The sequence below is a fragment of the Glycine soja genome, chromosome 1 (genome assembly GCF_004193775.1).
Source record: "Glycine soja cultivar W05 chromosome 1, ASM419377v2, whole genome shotgun sequence".
Classification (NCBI taxonomy): domain Eukaryota; kingdom Viridiplantae; phylum Streptophyta; class Magnoliopsida; order Fabales; family Fabaceae; genus Glycine; species Glycine soja.
In genome coordinates, this window is record NC_041002.1 from 48,670,261 (window position 1) to 48,692,052 (window position 21,792).

Sequence of the window (21,792 nt, forward strand, 5' to 3'; positions counted from 1 at the left end):
AGGAAAGAAAACAAGGTAATTATGGCCATAATAATTCAATTGGACCATAGTTTTGGAAATTTGGGTGAGGCCTAATACTTTTAATACCCATCTTTTGAACACTGCTGTTTTCCTATATAGTATATTTGACTTCTGTAACTTTACAAATTATATTATATAACTTATATTCCCTTTTGTTACTTCATCTTTTATGAACATTAATGAGTTGAGGTTCCATATGCCCCACCCCTTTCTCTTTGACACACATGCTAGTTCAGGCAAAAATGCAAATGCACTCAGCCACGCACTTACAATCAGACACAATTAAGTACATACATGATTGATGAAACTAGATGAGTAGATTCCGCAACCATTGTATATGTTTAAAGATAAAGGTGATTTTGTGGGTGTGCTATGATTGATTAATTTTTTTATGTAGTAACAATATGTACACATGTATTTTCAATATGTGTGCCACCCTATTGGTTATTCAATAGGAATTTGGCTCATCTTAACAAGTTGTAACCATTTAGAGTGTGTTTGTAAACATTCAAATGCCCTTGAATGAGAATTCAATAAATTTCTTCTATCACGTTTAAGTTTCTTAGAATATGGAAAGTGGAGGTTGAAATGGAACAAACATGCCTTTATTATACATGTTAGTATGTTGGTGAAGGGTTTACTAAATGGTTCGCAAGTGCAATTTCACCAATAATATTAGGTTTTTTAGACTCATAGTGATCACATTCACTACATTTGTCTACAATTTCTCATAATGCGAGAAATTATAATGAAATAAAAAAACTATCATCACAATTTAAAATCTTAACGTTGATTGTCAAGAAAGGCATTGTTCACTTCTAGAAAGTCCATAAAATCCATAGACACATAAATCCATTGACACAAGGCTTCTAGGCAAAATTAAATGGCAATGGACATTATAAAGCCGGGACCAGGATAAGGACCAAAAGGAATAATAAGTGCCTAAAGCAGAGCTATGAATGGGAATCAAATCTGTCCTTTTCTGTCCAGCCTTAAATGAATCCTTCCTCCCAAAATGATGTCTACTACTAACTAGGAAGGTAAAACTTAACTTCAGATTAGATTGAATATGATTGCTTCCTATCATTCACTTGAACCACTAAATCCTCTAATGAAACCTAATCCTACCAGATATCAAGTCAACGCCTCACTGGCCACTAGTCATTGTATGATTTCAGGTTTGGTGTGTTTAATACATAATCAAAACGCATCACTACTTCACTGTGGTTAATTTTGCACCATATTATATAAGGATCTAATTGAAATGTACCAACACAAACACACTATTATTTAAAATCACAAAATTATGAGTCCTACTTCTTATTTAATGAGCTTATTCATAATTTTATAGTTTCCAAGATATTTTAAGAGGATATTGGAGGTATATTGCAGATACTCGTATTCTTGACATAATGGATGCTAATGCTAAAAGAAGATTGTAGAGTTAGTGATGCTCTTAGTTTCAGAAAAATGAGTCATCTTCAGTTTTAGTCCCTAACTTTTAAAATCATAATTTTTTGTCCCTATATTTTTCAAAATACCCAACTAGTCCCTAAAATCATAAGTTTTCAACCCCTTTAGTGTTAACTATAAGAAATAAAGTTTGAGTATTTCCAAAATACATGAATGAAAAGTCTAGGACTAAAACTAAGGATGAACAATTTTTCAGGAACTAAAACTATGATTAACTCAATTTGAAGGGTTTATCAAAAGTTGAGGACTAAAACTAAAGATCGACATTTTTTTTCATAGTTTTTTTAGTGTATATATTTTGGGGGAGAAGAAAAGAATAGAAATAAAAGAATGATAAATATAGTAGATAATTTTGATGAAAAGAAAGAAAACGTTAAACTGTAAGATAAAAAAGTAACAAATATAAAGTTACAAATAGAATAAATACTAGTTTTGAAATTTAGGAAGTATTAATGATATAATTAAAAAATTGTCAGCTCTTGAAAAATGACACAATGAAAACGTACATGATTTCTTTTGAAGCAAATTAAAACATACATAAGAGGTTAGAGTTCACATATAAAATGCTAAACAAATCCTTTTATATACAAATTGAAATACATGATTTGATGTTTAGTGTTTGATTTATAGGGAAAATAAAAGATTTCATGTTCATACACATAAAACCCCACCTTTTTTCAAATTAATCAATGGAGCGATGGCTGGGGTTCGTCAGATTGGAAGAACAGTTCTTATGTTAGAACGGGTTCTTACCATTAAACAATTAATATTGATTCTGATTTAGGATCATATGAGACCCTCGGACTGAATGGACCGTTAAAAAATAAAATGCGGAACCAATTTTGTTGGAGTAAAAAATTAACAAAGTTTTCAATTTTTGATGTGGCGATCTGAAACCTACAAAAAAGTAATTTAAAAATTCAAAAATTGGTTTTTCCATAGAGATACTCTTAGAACTTTGCTGCCACAAAAGTAGTAGAAAAAATTTAGGAAAATGTCGTGTCCTAAGAATACTAGTTAAAGTTTATTAAAAAAAGTACTAGTTAAAGAATCAATAAAATTATTAAAACTCATTGAGGAAATGTGTTTAAAAATACAGCGAAATGAATTAATAACATTTTTTTTATCAAAAACATTTCGCTTTGAATTGATTCCTTAACAAATATACAAGTGTAGAAAGGAGGGCAACCTAGGGATTCAAATACCACCCCTAACCTTTAACTCTAATGAGGTAATAATTTGAAAGAGTAAGCTAAACAATTTATTTTGTAAAGCATAAGACAATTCAATTTGAACTAAATAAAAATGTTATAAGCCACAAAAAAAATTCTAAATATTTAACACAATTACAATTCAACATCTAAACTCAACCCCTCGGTTTATCTCAACCTGTTTATTCAATTTAAATAGCAAAATAAAATGTTTCCAAGTTTATTTGTCTTTGAAAATAAAGTGCCCTATTGATTGATACACACCATTGTAATTTTCTTTTAATCATGTTGAATTGTTTTTACCTTAAAAGTATCTTACAGGTATTTATTATATTTTAGTTATTCAAAAAATGTTAAATAATTTTTCTGTCATTGTTATGAACTTATGATAAATGCTTTTATTAATTATCTTATACTTTTGTTAATTTACGAAGTGTCCCAAGAAACCAGTTAACACTCACCTTCCTTATAACAATATACTATAATTAAGACCTGTATAGGATACTCCGGGAAATTGGCACTTTTTCAAGTGGCAAGGTCAAAGTTACTACGTGCCATGATATAATTCAGAAACATGCAAATTGGACAAGAAAAAAACTTCGTGTTATTGCCAAAATCATATGTGTAAGTGAAATTGTATAAAGCTAAAGATGTTTGTTGCAAGAGCCATATTTGTACAGTCATTATTCCATCATCTACAAAAAAATGGACTTGCGTATGATACATTCACTGACTCAAAAAAAAAAAAAACTTCAACAAAGAATACCATTCCTCTGCCACAGGTTTTGATATTAAGCCTCACAAAATGGCCATGATGACGACTCGCATAAAAACTACTCCAACTCCCTACGAAAGTCAACATTATCTACAAAAACCTGTACATTAGAGTTGAGAAAAAAAAAAAAGTTATTCTCAACACAAATGCTTCACTATAAGAAATAATGAATAAACAACATAATGGAAATAATGCTGAAAATGACCAAAGAACCATACAGTTTTCCAACCATCAGGATCAACACACGATGTGATCTTTGTCTTCATAACGGGTATCGGTCCAGGTTCTCGAGTAATCTTTCCTCCTGCAAGTTTAATTGCTTCTGCAGTTTTGTACACATCATCTGTGTCTATTGTAATCTGTGAAAAGAGAATGAATAGAAGAAATTATCATAAATGAATGGCAAGAAACGTTTAATGATGAAACACAACAAGGTAGCAAGCATTTCAATAAAAATCTCACGAAAATTCAATCATTTTGTAACTACGAAAAAAAGCAAATTTGGAATAATGAATACTACTAGCAGATTCAAATGATATTATGATGAATAAAAAAGGAGAGGAACTTCTGCCTACCTGAGCATAAGCATCTCCTTTATCATAATTTGTGACTCCATAGTTGTAAGTCAATTCCAGGACAGTATTTTTTTCCTCTGGACCATAACCCAGTATTCCTATTGTACTCTACCAAAACGGGATGAAGAAAAACCATAAACGATCGTAGGCGAAGAAACAGATTGCATGCCCAATATATCAAATAAGTCACGGGAAACAAAATTTGGGCCAACAAAGCAAGCATGATTAACCAAAGAATGGTAAAGCTGACTTAAACCTCAAAAGACCAATAGATGATACATATATTTCAAAAGAAACATAAATTTGAAAGCATTAGCTAGTTAAAAGATGCAGAATCTTTCCCAAAAAATGAGGGAATAAATTGAAAGCAGCATGCTCATAACTAATTTTCTTTATGAAAGATGCTTCTCCCATTAGTTGTTTTCCTAGGTTATATTGGATGATAGTTCTTCAAGTTTGTGTCTTCTTGACAATTGTAAAGCTCGTAGGGAGACCAGTTTGCTAATCTTCATAGGTAATTTTAAGGACAATTACATACATAGACAATTCAAGTGACATCTAAAACCAATTAAATACAAATGGATTGTATTAGCGGCGGCAACAATAAAATCCTCAGTGTATCATTAGTATCCTGTTCATTTGTCTGTTCAAAACTACAGATGGACACCTATGGAATCATAACTCAATAAAGAAGAAAAAAGATGTGCTATATTAGTCATTTGGTAGAACACATACACAGAGCAGTCTTCCATTCTAAACAAATTTTGATTCAGCATAGTGCTGAACGGAACATATTTTTGCACACCACCAAACAATAGGCAAAAAGGACAACACACATACACATATGATCATAGAATAGTTACTTTTTGCAGTACAAACCCACGCAAGATATTGCACCTTAGAGACAATTGATTACAAAGGAATGTTGTATCTATTGCCCTGGGGTTTAATTTTTCCACACAGATATAACGTAAGCAGCAGCGCCCCCACAACAATCATAAATAAACCATAAATTCTCATTATCTTCTAATTTTTAATTTTTAAGTACTTAGGCATATATTTGATACATTAAAAGATGCCAGTGCCAAATATATGTAACAAAATAGATATCAATGCACCTTAGATTCTGGATCATCTTGTGTTCGAAGTAGCTCCATACCAAAAGCCTAAGCAGCAAGCAATCACAAACAATTCAATGTTGTATATGGAAATAAGAAGACTGTAAAACAACATAAAATTGCATTGACCCTCACCTTCTCATAAAATTTAATGGAACGATCAAGATCACCCACTCGAAGCATTACTTTGCACAAAGGCTCCGGAGAGGGAACCCTTTCCAAAAGTTCAAATTGATAACCATCAGGATCTTCAATATATGCAATTGTTGTGTTGCCTCCCTTGACAGGACTAGGCTCTCTAGTAATTTTTCCACCCTTGGCTCTAACAAGTTCCACTATTCTTGAAATCTAGTGAGTAAATATAAAGACAAGGAAATCATATTATACATTGGTCAAAAAGAAAAAAGAAATCCCAAGTAATAACCAGAACTGGATCTCCATTCCCACAACAATAACAAAAAGATACATTTGGAATAGTTCACACTTCACACACAAAAATACATTACACCAGTGAAAGATGTTTACAAATGATGACAGTTAGTTTAGCAAACTCACATCATCAATAGCAATACCAAAATGGCCAAATCCATCTCCAATGTCATACTTCTCAATCCCGTAACCTGAAAAATTGTTAAAGGAAAACCAACATTAAAAGAACGGTTTCCACTGCTCAAGAATGCAAAACTGGTTTCACAAAATGCAAAGTTCAGTAAGTAATTATCAGGAATGCCAACAAGTTAGTCACACTATTACTGTATGTCAGTTCAACAACAAAGTGTGCATCCTCAGGCCCATATCCAAGAAAGGCATTGGTATATTTCTGCTCTTGCATGTCACGCTTTCTGAGCAACTTCATTCCAAGGCACTCTCTATAAAATCTGAAATCACAACAAGTTTGTCCCTCCCATGAGAATGATCACTGTAGAGAATCATACATAACAATTTTGTAACTAATTTAATCTTGGACATACTTTATGCTCTTGTCCAAGTCCCCAACACGATACACAACATGAAGCATTCTTCTCTTGTCATGTTTGACCCAATCTAGCACATTTTCTTGTGTAGCAGCTGTGGACATGTTTCCGAATGCCATCACTCTCATGCACTTATCATCATGTCTCAAAAACCTAGAAGCTTTGAGGCCAAACTTATGAAACTGTCTAATGCCTACATAAAACAACCCAACAAACAATCTCAGTTCATAAAAAATTACACACACAGACACCTCAACATGCAAGAGTACTACCAACCCATGTTAAAAACATGTCATGTGTCAAAAACATGGCAAAATGCAACATTTATACAAACAAGCACAATTTCATAATGAAAGATAGACAAAAATAAACCCATTTTAAATTGGATACAAAATCAAAGGGTGGATGAAAAAAGATGCCAACTTTGGGGGACTATTTGCAAAAGGGTCAAAGAAAAAGAGATTATTAAAGCTTACCGCTACCAAGACGAAAAAGAGAGAGCTTTTGAGAAGGGTTGCAAGAGGCGAGGGAGGGCAACATGAAGGAAGAAAGTGAGGGACGAATTGAAGAAGACATTTTACTGAGTGAAGTGAATGTGGAATAGAAAAGAATAACAAACTCAAATGTTTAAAGCAAAGAATATCATAGGGCTTTTTTTATGGTATGGGAAGATGATCAAATGGTTTAAATACGGGAATCACGAATGATTCAGATGGGTTCGATAATATTAAGGAATTTTCTTAATTAGATCTGGACCACGAATTTATAAATAATAATTTTAAATATTTAAATATTAATAAGTCCAACATTAACAATCATATCTAACAAACTTTTTTTTTAACATGTTGATACTTTAGTTAATAAAAGCATAAAATAAATTTCAATAGCCTATCTGAAACAGAGAATTATAAATAGTCAATTAAAATGATCCGAAAACACTGGCGATCAATGTCCTCTAGATCATTCTTCAATGTCTTTACCATTCACGTGCTTGTATTTCATCCCTTATCATTAATCGATATACCTTTAATCATAGTTTTGATGATCATGCAGACAATCATAGCTAACAACTTTTGATAGTATGGTATGTTTGAAATTGCTGTGAATATTAGATTATTTCGATAACATATTCTATTTATTTAGTATTTTCATATAATTTATATCACTGACATAAAAATATTCACAAATATAATTATTTATATTATTATACTTTGATCTAAACATTTATCTTTACAATTATAATAAAAAAATACACATGAACTAAATTTTGTTAAAAAAAAAAAACTATGGATCAAATTATAATATTATAAAGACACTTTTCCTTTTATATATTAATCATGATTAAAATCTATGGATAAAAAAGTAGAATTCCTTGCACAGACATTTTTCCTTATAATTATACTGTTTACATAAGAAAATATTGTTATAGTTAATTATTCACTTATAAGTTATTTTGATTTTAGCTTCATTTTTTAATTTAATTTTGATATACTATTATTTAGGAGTGGAAATAGACTAGGGCGGTCTACAGGGACCTACGACCTGGCCTACATAAAGTCTGGCTTAGACTGACCTATTTAATTAAAAGGTTAGGCTGAGATTTTTTTTTTAAACTTATTAAATTAAATAGATCAAACTTAGGCTTATAAGCCTAATAGGTCAACCTATATATATGTATATATACTTATATTATTTTTTGGGTACAATTAATTTTTTTAAAACTAATAGACTTTGATTACACATTCCTACTCCATAACTTTCATTCCTATGATCAAGTAAGACTTTATTTACAATTTAGGTATGAGTTATGTGTCTCTTTATATTCCTCATTATTTTCATTGAGTTTTTTTGTTCCTGTTAACGTTTCCTTTCCTATCACGTTACTCCATATCAAAGAAATATTAAAAATTTAATGCGAAGAAGACTTTTAAAAAACTATCAGGTCAGGCTAGGTTTTTAAAAAAATCAGATCAAGACAAAATAAAAGTCTTTGATAAGCTATAGGTCAGGCTCATGCCTAAAAAATTCATCCGTAAACTAGGTTTAGGTCTTTTAAAACCTAGTCTGACCTATTTTCATCCCTACTATTATCATAAAGATTTTACAAATAATTAAAAATTACCATAAATATTTTTTTAAACTAATTATGATTAAAATGAATATTTTTCAATTATATGGAAATTTAGCATTACATAATAATAGAAGTTTTTTATACTGTAGGTATAGTATAATTAAATTCTTCATTTTTAATCGTCATAATATTTGTGTTTAAGTATTATAGTTACTATAATTTTGTTTCCTTTAAATTTTGTTGATGTGATTGGATTGTCTGCAGTCATGCTGCCCCTGCAACAGTGATTTTGACCATTGAATTTAAATCTAATGGTTATTAAAAATAGGAGTATAAAAATATTTATATATTTAATTATAAAAGGCTAATATGCTGCCATAGTGGCTGTACGAGACTGTTGTTATATATATATATATCAAAGATCAATTTCTTATTCTATATATGAAGGAAGAACAAGTTATCAGAATTAGCCTTCAACACATTATTACTCTTTTGGCCACTTTGTTTTCTAGGAGAATAACACCAAAGTTGTAGCTGACCACATTTTGAAAAATATATGTTGAATCCAGCATAATATTGAATCTCATTTTACTTTTCTAGGCTCATAATTATATGTAATGAATACTAATAATGATTTTTATGCTTTGCAGCACAATGGATTTTGCACATGCTACAAATTCTTTAACATTTATTATTTACAGCACAATGAATTTTTTTATTTGAGTGATCAAGAACATTTTTTTTTTTTGGAAAAAATGTAAATTATATTAAATCCAAAATGATACAATAATAAACGGGGCATATCCCGCAATTAAAGAAAATCAAAAGTTTCCCTAATACAAGAAGACCTATATCAAGATGCTAAAACAAATGCAACAGGTGCGCTTGTCTATAAATAAGAAACTTAATCTTGCTAATAATCTCTATTACTGAAAATTGATAATCTTCAAAAATCAGCTTGTTCCTAGATAGTCAGATGCAGTAGACTGTAATTGCTATAGCCAGACAACGTAATTTTCCTTGAACACCTGATGTGGATCTGCCCCTAATTAAAGAGTCAGTAATGCGCTGTAAAGAAGTGAAACGCCTGCGAAAAGGAGCCAAATCACGAATGTGAGTCCAAACTTGGAAAGATTTCCCGCAAGAAAAAAACAAATGAGCATTTGACTCAGCCTCATTTGAACATTTTTGTCAAGAGTAAACAGCCGGTTCCTTTTAGCAAGCCACAGAATGAAAGACATCTTAGGGGGGATTGATGGGTTCCATATAACAGAACACCAACTAACAGTAGGCTTGACACCTCTAATGTATTCATAGACTTTGCCAACAAGCAATTGTTCATTGGTGTTCCAAGATTGAATCCTCTTTTTGCCCTCTTCCGTACTTAGCTCTTTGGAGATAATAAAGTCCCTTATTTGAATGATTTTCTTTATCAAAACTGAATCTGATGAAGAAGTATTGTAATTCCACACATCGCTCCCTCTGAAATAGTAATGGTGAACCCACCGAACCCATAGAGAATCTTTCTTACAATGAAAGTCCCACAGGATACAGGAAAGAAGCACAAGGTTCCAGTCCTTGAGATTAAAAAGGCCTAAACCCCCTTTTTTTTTCGGAGAACAAACTACTGACCAAGCAACCAAGGGCTTGTTTTTGCCAATATCCGCTTTGCCCCACAGAAAATTACGGCACGAAGCGTTGATCTGGTCCATAACAGATTACGGCAAAGGAAAAATTCTCATCCAGAAATTCACAATTCCTTGAATAACTGCTCTGATCAACTCTAACTTACCTGCATAAGATAAAGACTTCTTGCTCCATCCCTGAATCAGGCCAGTAATCTTGGAAAGCAAGGAAGCATAATGACATACATTTAATCTAGATGATAAAACGGGAACACTCAAGTATCTAAAAGGGAAGTCACCCAAGTTAAATCCAGTAAGCTGCTGAATATGAAAAAGCTCATGAGGCCTAATACCGACTAAGTATATGGCAGATTTATCAGAGCTGATGGAAAGCCCTGAAACCCTACAGAAGTGCTGAAGGTTGGCAAACATAGTTGACACAGAAGGGATATCTCCTATAGATAAAAGCATAATATCATCTGCAAAAGCCAAATGAGATAGTTGAATACTTGCACAGTTAGGATGAAATTTAAAATTGGCATCATCCTTAAGGCTGCTCATATCTCTGGAAAAGTACTCCAAACAGAGCACAAACAGATAAGGGGAGAGAGGATCCCCTTGTCTAAGACCCCGCTGTCCTTTGAAGTGACCATAAATGGATCCATTGACTGTCACACTAAAGGAAGTGGAAGAAACACATTCCATGATCCAAGTACAGAACTGGGCTGGAAAGCCAATGGACTTAAGCATCCAATCCAAGAATTCCCAGGAAATGGAATCATAAGTTTTATGCAAGTCAATTTTCAGGAGGCATCTCGGAGAGAATCTTTTCCGGGCATATTTGCGCAAAATCTCTTGAACTAGGAAGATATTGTCCATCATCTTTCTATTCTTAATGAAAGCAGTTTGAGTTTCCCCAATAATAGTCTCAAGCACTAGGGCTATGCGATTGGCCAGAATTTTAGATACAATCTTGTATAATAAATAACAGCAAGATATGGGTCTAAAATGGTTAACCTGGGAGGCCTGATCATGCTTAGGAATAAGCGCAATAATAGCATGGTTGAGCTGTTTTATAATTTTTCCAGTTGTAAAGAATTCATTAACCGCTGCAAAGATATCATCACCAATGATATTCCAAGCCTTCTTGAAGAATAAAACATTGAAACCATCTGGCCAAGGAGCTTTATTGTTATCCATCACAGAAATAACGTTCCAAACCTCTTGCTTAGAAGTAGGACAAAGTAAGGCCGCAAAGCAATCGGTGGGAACCTTAGGACCCCTGTTGCAGATCGAAATGGAAGGAGTTTGGGTCAGCTCATGAGCACTAAACAAATTCCTAAAGTGATTCACAAAAGCAAGGGCAATTTCATCTTGGGAGGAAGTGTTATGCCCATCCTCTAGCCTTATGGCAGAAATAAACCGGTTGTGTCTGTTGCGCTTGATTAAAGCATGAAAGAATTTGGAGCATTTATCAGCCTGCAGGAGATATTTGATTTTGATGAGCTAAGCAAATTTCATAGACTCCGCTTTTCTAAGAATAATGGTCTGCCCTCTAGTGCGGTTTGCCAGAGCAAGAAGGGAAGGATCCTGAGGATTTTGCTTTAGAGAATTAAGCACACTGTTATATTCAGCCTCAACTAGCTCTACTCGGTTGGAGATGTTGCTGAACTCCTGCTTAAAAAGATTATTCAAGGGAGCTTTAAGAGCTTTCAATTTCTTACAGACCATGAACATGCTACAGCCATGAATATTTTGCTTCCAGCCATCTGCAACAATTCTTAAGAAATTTGAATGATCCACAATAGCATTGTTGAATTTAAATGGCAAATTCCCTCTAGGCACTACCAACTCAGTGGTGACAACTAGAGGAGTATGGTCTGAAATAGAAATAAACTTCATAACTTCACAAGTAGAATTTCCAAAGGAATTGAACCAGGCCTGGTTACATAAAGCTCTGTCCAGTTTGCTCCACACCCTGCCATTAGTCCACATGTACAAGGGGCCATGAGTGTTGATGCTCCCCAACCCCAGGTCAGAATAGCAATCAACAAAATCTTGCAACTCATAAGCATTGGGCTCAGCTCCATTGAAACGGTCGGTGGGAGACAAAATGGAGTTGAAGTCACCAATGAGGAGCCATGGGCAATTCATATTAGCATTGATACTATTCAGATTTATCCAAAGAGATCTTCTTGTCATAATGGAATGAAGACCATAGATGAATGAAACCTGGAAGCGCTTGGCAGTGGTTTTACAATCAATAGCACAATAAATCAATTGGGCATTTGACTCCAAAACAAAAAGATGAATCTTATCCTGCTTCCAGAGGATAAAAATTTTGCCAGCATTATGAGAAGCGAAGTTATGGGTGAAGTGTCAGTCACCAAACTTTCTTCTCATGATTTCCTCAACTGAAGTCTTATTCAACTTAGTTTCCAACACATCCATGACATTAATTTCCTTGCAGCGAAGGAAGTTCTGCATCACATGATGCTTCAGAGGCAAATTAAAGTCTCTGATGTTCCAAGAGGCAATAATCATGGATTCGGACGGGAGGAAGCCTCCTCAACCCTAGTTACAACTTTATGATTTCTTCCTCTTTGGACATCAGCTTGCATATCCTTAATACGGGTTGTCTTTGTGAGTGACACTTTTTTACCTTTTTTCTAATGTTTTATTTTCACGTGAACAAACCCCTCTTCTATAAGATCATCCAACTCAGTGTTCCCTATTTCTTTGAGGTTAGAAGAATTCTGAAGGAAAGGAATTTTTATATATACGTCAAAACAGGATTGGGATATTGTCCCAACAGACTTCCTATAAAAGTGCAAACTAATAATTCAATCAAAACATATTCAAATAATATCCATTTCATACATAATTTGAATTAACAATGACCACTCATATAACAAACTACAAGCTAAAGCTTTATCTAATATCATAATCAAATTCCTGAATGAAATATCTATTTAACCTTTTGGTCTGTTCAGTCTAGAAGCAAAAGTGTGTGGGCCTCATCTTGCAGATCTATGCTGCTTCATCAACTTTTTGCTTTTGCTTCAAGATGTGACTCACTTGCTTCTTCATATTCAGAACCTAGTGAGCAAAGATTTGAAAAGTTTTTTATTTGCAATTTAAATTATCTTCCTTTTTAATCTGAAATGGAAAAAAAAAAAAACTTTATACAAAGATTTCAGAATGCGGCACATATGCTTCGAGTGCTTTCATTCTTTCGGCATGGGTAAGTTGAAGGTCTTTCTGTCCATCAAAATTGGCAGCAAGATTTTCTAGAAACTACTATATTTTCTAATTCTCTAAAAGTTCTTGCAGAAAATCATTCCTTTATGTTCTCAAAATAAGGCTAATAAAATTATAAAAAAGAATTGCTTATGGTTGTGTTAATTTTAATACACTGTTGATGAATGGATATATAATTTGTTGCGGATAAGTATCTAATTATATATATTCATTGCAACAACCTCTTCTACTGCAAGCATTTATTCAATTTAAATAACTATTTATCCATAGTATTTTGTAGAAGTGTGTGCTCCCACTCGTTTGCTACTTCTTCAATTTTCCTAGAATCACTTATGATAATTGGCAATTAGTACCCCTAATTGTAGTTCTAACCACATTTCATTAAACATTAACAGAGAAAGAAATAAGTCAAGGTCTAATCAAGTGCATGATTTTATAAGCCCAAAGAAAGAAATTAGCAAAGCATACTTAACATAAAGTTGCATTTTCAAAAAAATAAAGAGAAAAAACCAATTTGATAGCCAAGAATCTAAACAAATAAATATTTCCTAAAGAAATTTATTGGTATGAATTTTACTTACTTTTGACTCCAAATATCCTCCCAAGATTTTAAGGTGATCTCCAGTTGTGGGCTAGAGATCCAGACAATATCTCACGCGGACCTGTGGCATATCCACTGCAAATCTTCGTATCACATAATTGAAGCTCTAATGGGTAGAAACAAAGAAACTGAATAAATTCAGTGGACTAAACAACAATTTTATCTATTCTAAAGGATTGGAAATATAAGACGGTGAGAGGCAAGAATTTGTGGAGTTAAAGAGCCTTGATTTATGCTAATAACGGTTACTATGATTGAATGCGTCAACATTTTTTTTTTTTTGCATCATTTCCGTAATTCAATCATGCTCATAGAATGGGGTCTCCAAGAATATAGGGAGTCAAAGCATTAAATGTTGGCAGAATAATATGAAAAGGCAAAAATATTCTCAGAGTCAAGACTCCAGAGCATTGCGGAAGAGTTAAGGAGTTAATGCTATTATCAATTCTCAAGGAACTAGCTTAATATTGCATCGAGAAGACATCACTCAGGGATTTCATAAAAATAAGAGTGCATACCTTAAATGTTGTGGAAGCAATAGCAAAAGGCATAATTAGATGGCATTATAAGTGATTGGAGTTTAGGCGGGAAGAATTGCTCCAGACATAACTGGAGTTAAAAATATTAAGATTTTTAATCTTTTCTTTTTTAAGTGTTAATTTTTAATCTCTTTCTATCATATTCCTCCGTTCAGAAAAAAAAACTTTTAAAACCTTAATCCAATTTCAAAAGGTTTGTTTGAATTTGAATAAGTTATTAAAAAATTTAGCAAGTAAAGATTATCAGGTCAGATGAAAAAGATTAATCTTGAATTAAGGTTTAAATGTCTTTTTTAGGTTAAGGTTCAAATGTTGAATATGAGATATATTCAAGTTTAATAGTTAAGTGAGTCTAAAATAAGATTGTATCTCAAGATTGATATATGTGAAAAAAATAATGATTTAACAAGTACCATGGAGATTTTTTTTAAGAAAAAAAAAGAATATCACACACATATATATATATATATATATATATATATATATGATCAAGAATACAAGATCAAACGGACGGATACGAAGTAAGAATGATACAAAAGTGCATGCAGCGTTAAACAATTATCAATAAAGTTGTAATAAAATTTAAAATGCAAGAAGCATAAAAAAAAACAAAAACGACGACAAAACCGAACAAAATCTGTGAGGGGAGAAGAGAAGAAAACTATAAATGAAATTAAAATGCAGGAAGCATAAAAGAAACAGAAACGACAACAGAGCCGAACATAATCTGTGAGGGGAGAGAAGAGAAGAAACCGAAGCGGCGGCAGAGCCGCAAAAGATCGGTTAAGAGGGAGAAGAGATGTGAAGAAAAACTTTCAGTTTATTGAACTCAAAAGAAAAGCTTACAAAGATTTTTTCTCCGCAAAGCTTCTCTCTCTAACACTTCTGTCTGACTAGCCTAAAAAGGGGTCCCTCCACATTATGTCTGAGGTCTCCTTTTATAGCTAATAAAAGAACTATTTGCTACAGTACCGGTTTCTTTGACCGGAACTATTACAATAATAAAATTGCAACCGGTTATGTGATCGAATATTGAACGACAATTGAAATTTTAATCATTATCTAAACAAATACCAAAACAATCATCTTCGTTTTGGTAGAAAGGGTCTTCTTCCTCTTCAGTTGAACTTGTTTCCTCCTTCTTTGCGAAAGAGTCTTCTTCTTCTTGTTGTTGCAACATTAGTAGAACTTCTTTAAGATTTTTAGTCAGGCTTTCTTTTTGATTTTGAGCCTGCTAAAAATGCAACCAGATGAGACTTCTGGTTTAGGAATACAGAAGTTTTTGGGTCAGTTGCCTTGAGAAATTTTGGATGTGATTGGAACCAAAGCTTCACTTGTTCTGGATCAGCTTTGGATGTATCAAATTGTGCCCACCATTTTACAAATGCTTGCCTCCGTAGTGATGGATATTGATTAGTTTTCTCAGTCTTACTGTAACGATATTGCCATGAAAAAATTCATGACAAAGAAAAACTGGAGAAATATTTTAAGTCTGTCGGAATTCGTGATTCCTGAGAATTAAATTGTTTTTTAAATTGAGCAAATCCTTGTTGAACCTGCTCTGAGAAAATCTCCGGAATAGGGCCAAAGAAATCCCACCATTGTAAGAACCAATTTGGGAAATTATAGATTGTGTTGGTTTTGAAATATATTAACCATGAGTGCTTGAAGCGGGTGTTTTGGTGCCAAAAAACCTTTGTCCAAGCATCAACATAATCCCAATAGGTATAACCTACAAGATCAAATGGTACTAAATTTTTTTCCCTTTGTTTAAGTCTGAACCAAAATGTCTTGGTTGAAGAACTTTTAGGATCTGTATTGTTGAGTGAATGTTCAACGTCTGATCCTTTGGGTCTTTGAAGTGCTTGATAGACACTGAATTTGAGTCTACCAATATTAGTTAATAGAAGGTTCTTGACTTGTTGATGGCAGTTGGTTTGAAGTGAAATCCTGTCGGGAACGCCTTGGCTGTTGCCTTAAATGGGTTCTTATCCCAGAATTCAGATTCCATCTGCAAAATAGTTGAAAATTTGTTTTTGTAAATATAATTGTTAGTTTGTTTGGTGGGTGGTGTTTGAGTTTTGGCTAGGGTTTGTTTCCCTTTAGAATTGATAATTGTTTTGGTCATTGGAACATCTTGGATCATGTTTTGTAAATTTGTTTCAGAATCGTCGTCAGATTCTGAGGCAATGTCTGCCTAAGATTTTTTAATTATTTTTGGGAATTTAGTCATACCCATTTCTTAAAGAGCCTAAAATGTTTGAATTGACCAAGTATAGTTGGCTGATGTTTGTTTGGCGGTTGCCGGTTTAGGAGATTCCTGAGTGGATGACTCAGGTTTGACAAAGATGATTTGGGTCGATGACCCTTCAATTTTGGTTTTCTGAGTGGAAGACCCAGCCTGGGTTGATGACCCAAAAGATACTGAAGATGTTTTTTTGGTAGTTGGCTCTGGTAGAGCCAGCTTGAAACCTTTTCCTGAGCTTTGGCCTCCTCTCAGGGAGGTCTCTACTGCCTTAGGAGGCATCACCGTTTTTCTGTAAGAATTCACAGGTAAGGTAGTCAGACAGAGAGTTTAAGGTGCCCTTGATATATTCTATTTCAAAATCAAAGACACTTAAAATTGCTTGCCATCTTGCAAAAATTTGTTTTGAGGCAAGATTTTTGACATCCTTTTGTAAAATATCTTTGGCTGATTTACAATCAACCCTGATTAAAAAATTTTAATTTAATAAATCTGATTGAAATTTGGAAATGCACAAAACAATTACTAAAAATTCTTTTTTAATAGTTGAATATTTTAGTTGTGCAAAATTCCAATGTTTTGATGTATATGCAATGACATGCTCTTGGTCATGGATTCTTTGTTTAAGGATACCACCATAACCTATGTTGGATGCATCAGTTTCAACAATTTTGAATGCCTGTGGGATAGGGAGATACAAACATTTTATGGATTGGACTTTAAGTTTGATGTCTTTGACAGTTTGAGTATGGAGGTTAGACCAAGAAGGCGGGTTTTTCTTCGGCCTATCATGCAGTGGTTTGACAATGTTGTTTAAATATGGAACAAATTCTCCTACATAATTTAGACCACCAAGAAATCTTTGTAATTGGGTTTTGTCTAACATTTGGTTGTGGAATTTGCTGACAAATTCTATCGATCTGTCTATTGAAATGATTGTTCCCTTATATATGTTATGACCAAGGAACCTAATCTGAGTTTGGAAGATTGATTTTTGATTTAGAGACCGCTAAACCATTTTGTTTGATGATATGGATGAAAGTCTGAAGATGTTTAAAATGTTGGTCAATATTTTGAGAAAAGATTAAAACATCATCTATGTAGACAATGACAAATTTTGAATAAGGATTGAAAATATCATTCATGATTTTTTGAAATTCTGAAGGGACGTTCTTCAAACCGAATGACATTACATTCCACTCATATTGCCCGAAAGGTACAGTAAAAGTTGTTTTGTACCTATTTGATTATTGGATCTGGATTTGCCAAAATCCAGATTTCATATCAAATTTGGAAAATATCTTTGCAGAATTTAATCTGTTAAGCAAATCTTTTTTGTTTGAAATAGGATACTTAATCCACTATAAGGCTTGATTTAGAGGTTTATAGTTTATGACTAAGCGAGGTGTTCCCCACTCAACTTCAGCTTGTTTATTGACATAAAAAGCCGCACAAGACCACGAGCTTTTGCTTTTTCAGATTAAGCCTTTATCATGCAGATCCTTGATTTCCTTTTGACAGTATTGAAGGAGTTCTTCATTCATCTGAATTGGTCTAGCTTTTGTGGGAATTTGTTTTTCCCTAAAGTCTTTCTCATAAGGGAGATCGACAATATGTTTCTTTCTATCCCAAAATGCATGTGGCAAATCGGAACAGACAATTGATTCAATATGACTTAACAAAGATTGGATTTTTTTTCTTTTATTTGGGGTTTTTCCAGTTGTATTTGGATGTTGTTAAATGATACTTCCTCTTTTAAGAAGTTAATTTGGTTAATCTTATTTCCTATAAGATTTATGTTTCTAGAAATTGGTTTAGTAGAAAAATTAAATTAATTTTTCTTCCTAAATGATTTGTAGTTATTCCTTCTTTAGATATCTAGATGGGAAACATGGCTATAATGAAGGGAGTTCCTAGGATTACTTCGTTCTTAAGGTTTTTCACCAGAAGGAAGTTTGTATTAATCCTAAGACCTTGATTTTTAATGATTGCATTAAATAGTTTGTAATTGATCTTTAATTTAGATCCATTCACTGTACTTAGTTTCTCTGAAGTTTTTTCAAAGAATTTTGTATGAATTAATCCTTCTAAAATGCAGTTTGAATCAGCCCCTGTATCAAATAGGGCCATTGTGTCTAAGACGAAATCATTAATAATGATTCTAATGTTTATGTAAAATTTTTGGATTTTAATCTTGTTGATTAATCTCATAAACATTTCATCTTCTAGATTTTCAGTTTCATTTTCTTCATCCTTTTTAGTATTCTCTGAATCACTGCTTCCTTCAAGCTAAGAAAGGATGATTTGATAAATTTCTTATTGCTGACGAAGTTCCTTAACTTCTTTTTTTAAATTATTAATCTTTGTTTGGAGATCTTGGATTGTGGTTGGTTTTGCCGAAGCATTTTCTAACCTTTTGAATATGTTACTAACATCAAATTTATTATTTGTGATAAAATCTTTTTGTCTAGGTTTGGTTTCTAAAGTTTTCTTTAATTTTTCCAGGAAAACCTTCTTTTCCTGGGGTCAAGTATGGAATTGATGGCCTCAAACAAGAGATCTTGTTCTCTTGTTAGAGTGTTGATTTGTCTTTCATTGTCATCATCCATAGATGGTAGTTGGTCATCTTGTTGTATTATGTTGAGATTTTCATCAGAGAGTATGGAGGATGAAGTGTCTGTTTCTCCCTTTGAGGTTTCTATGAGCAAATTATTAATCTGCTCTTCAATGGCTAGTTCTAGGTTAAGGTTTCTTAATTTTCTCTTTAACCTACAGTATTTGCTAATGTGGCCTTGTTTTCCACGGTTGTAACATGTTATCTTGGATTTTAATTTTGGTTTAGGAGTTTCCATCTCCTTGCTGGTTGATGGTTTGTGCTGAGTATCTCCTTCTTGGAAATCTCTTTTTGTGGATAGTTTTATTTTCATGGGATTCTTTTCTAAGATTTTGTTTTTTCTTTTGTTTTGGACAGACTGATAGTCCAAATTGTTCGCAGAAAGATTGTAGATCTCTCTTTGTTTGGGCTTTCTCTTTGGCTAATTGCCTTTGAATTTTGTCATCCTGACATATTTTTAAGACTACTTTCTGGACATAAGAGATTAATTGACCGTAACTTAAGCTTTCATATGGAATGTCTCCATTAACAGACTGACTACGAGTTTTGTTTCTAACCTTATCTCCTAATGATCTTGGAAGACCGGCTAGAAATTTTTCTTTCCAGAAAGGTTGTTGACTATCTTCTTTGGTGTAGACTCTAGTTAGGAAGGTATCTCTGTACCACCTAAAATCTGCTGATGTTCTACACTTAAGATTGGATAGTAATTTTGTAGACCTATCTTTCCAAAGAGACGGGTTTCCAATAAAATGTTGGGCTATTGTAAATATAAGTGTATTAACAACGTCACGAATCTCCTTATTATCATCATTAGTAATGACTTTTCCATTGAGATCTATCTTAACTAGGCTGTAAATTTTTTATTTTTCCTCATTAGTGAGATAGTTATCCTACCAACCTTTCAAGGAAAATCCTGCTACTAGGATATCAATAATGGTTTCTTTCGAACATTCATGGGATGTTTGGCAGGTTGTGGCTACTATGGTCATATGTTGGAGTGTATTCATGATATTATACTCCATTTGGACATCTATATTCCACTCATAGATGTTATTTGCACTAAAACTTTTAAAATTACTTTCACCTCTTTCTTCTAGTAGAAGGTCGGGGCAGTTGGTCTTTGATAATATAATTTGGAGGGTGTTTTCCCGTGTTTGAAATTCATTGGATTTATGTCTTTTCCGGATACTAAACCTATCTCAGATGTGTTTTTTGAGTTTTGATCACTATCTTCGAACATTAATTAATTTGGAAGTACTTATTGTTATCATTTTTGATGATGTTCCTTTGAAAGTTTGGGGAGTTTGGGGAGTTTTGGGGATGACTCTAAAAATAGAAGATGTATGCTAGCATCTCACACCTTTTTCATTTGGACAAAATTACCCTTGTTTCTTTAAATAGAACAAGACATATGAAAAGGATATTTAAGTAATTTTATTTTTTTAATGTTTTAAAAATGATCTCAAATCTCCTTTTCTCTTTCTTCCGGTTGTGAAGAGGAATTGCACTTGCTCGCACACTGTATCACGATGCCAATGGCAGCCCATAAAATGAATTAAGAGTAAAAAAATTGGAAACAACTAACATTCAAGGAAATTAAATATTTAAACACAACATTAGTGACGAAAAAGGGACCGAGGAGGTTGATGCCAGGGTCGAAATTGGGGGATTTGCATGAAAGAAGAAAATTGGACGATGGGATCAAAGAACAGAAGATGAAACTTCTTCTCCTCCCACGTTTACAATTGGATTTCTCATCCATGCAACTCTCAAGAATTTGCAACAAGAAGCAAAGAATCTTGCTGGAAACGTGTTGCAGCCTCAACAAAAAGAAACCATGCATGTTTTAAAATTATATTGTTGTCCTTTAATTTATATTGACATAAATAAAAGAAGAATGATATTTTTGTCCACAGGAAAAAAATGTTAAACGCTAACACAGTGGATCTATGTTAGTATTAAAATACATAACTTAGAGAATTCTTTTCATTTCCTTAATCGAAATTTTTAAATATTTTATCTCTTCTCTCATTTATAAGTATATTTCATAATTAATTAAAAATATATATTTAATTATCTCAATTGCTTATATGTTTCAATTTATCTCAATTATTTATATCTATAAAATAACTTTAAATTATATTTTAAAAGAAGTTTTCATTAAATAATTTTAGATCATAATTTAAATTATTCAATTCTTATAAATAAAAAAATTATCTCAAACGTTTATACAGTCTATATCTTATTTTTTTAGGGAACATATTATATCTTATATAATAGATCCTTGTATAGTTGTATACAAGATTATACTTTAATATGAAAAAAATTAAATTCAATAGTAGACTTTCACTATATATATAAAAATTATCCTATGTAGAAATTTTTCTATCTTTTTCGTATTTTGTAAACTTAATTATCATATCATATTTATGACAACAAGCAACAATTAATTCACTTGAGATTTTGATTTCTTAAAAATATAATTAGGATTTGAATCTTAATTCATGCGTATAGACAAGAAAAAAAATTCATATTTATCACTAATAGGAAAAATTAAAATCATTGATATACTTGCTAAAATCATGAGTTAGTGAACTAAACATGCAAAATCACAATCTCAATTCCAATATAACGAATGAACTGAATTTACTATTCTTTTAAACAACAGAAAATTATAAATTTATAATTA

General features: G+C 32.5%; 1 protein-coding gene across 1 annotated transcript; it reads right to left on the bottom strand.

The window, feature by feature from the left end:
• Positions 1-3,286: 3,286 nt before the first annotated feature.
• LOC114418018 (probable lactoylglutathione lyase, chloroplastic) lies at positions 3,287-6,817 on the bottom strand. Its single transcript, XM_028383146.1, has 9 exons — positions 6,624-6,817; positions 6,145-6,340; positions 5,927-6,051; positions 5,729-5,793; positions 5,309-5,521; positions 5,174-5,221; positions 4,056-4,163; positions 3,699-3,839; positions 3,287-3,580 (listed from the first exon to the last, which is right to left on the bottom strand). The coding sequence occupies exons 1-9, from the start codon at positions 6,721-6,723 to the stop codon at positions 3,539-3,541; spliced, it is 1,038 nt and encodes a 345-aa protein (XP_028238947.1). The 5' UTR covers positions 6,724-6,817; the 3' UTR covers positions 3,287-3,538.
• Positions 6,818-21,792: the final 14,975 nt, after the last annotated feature.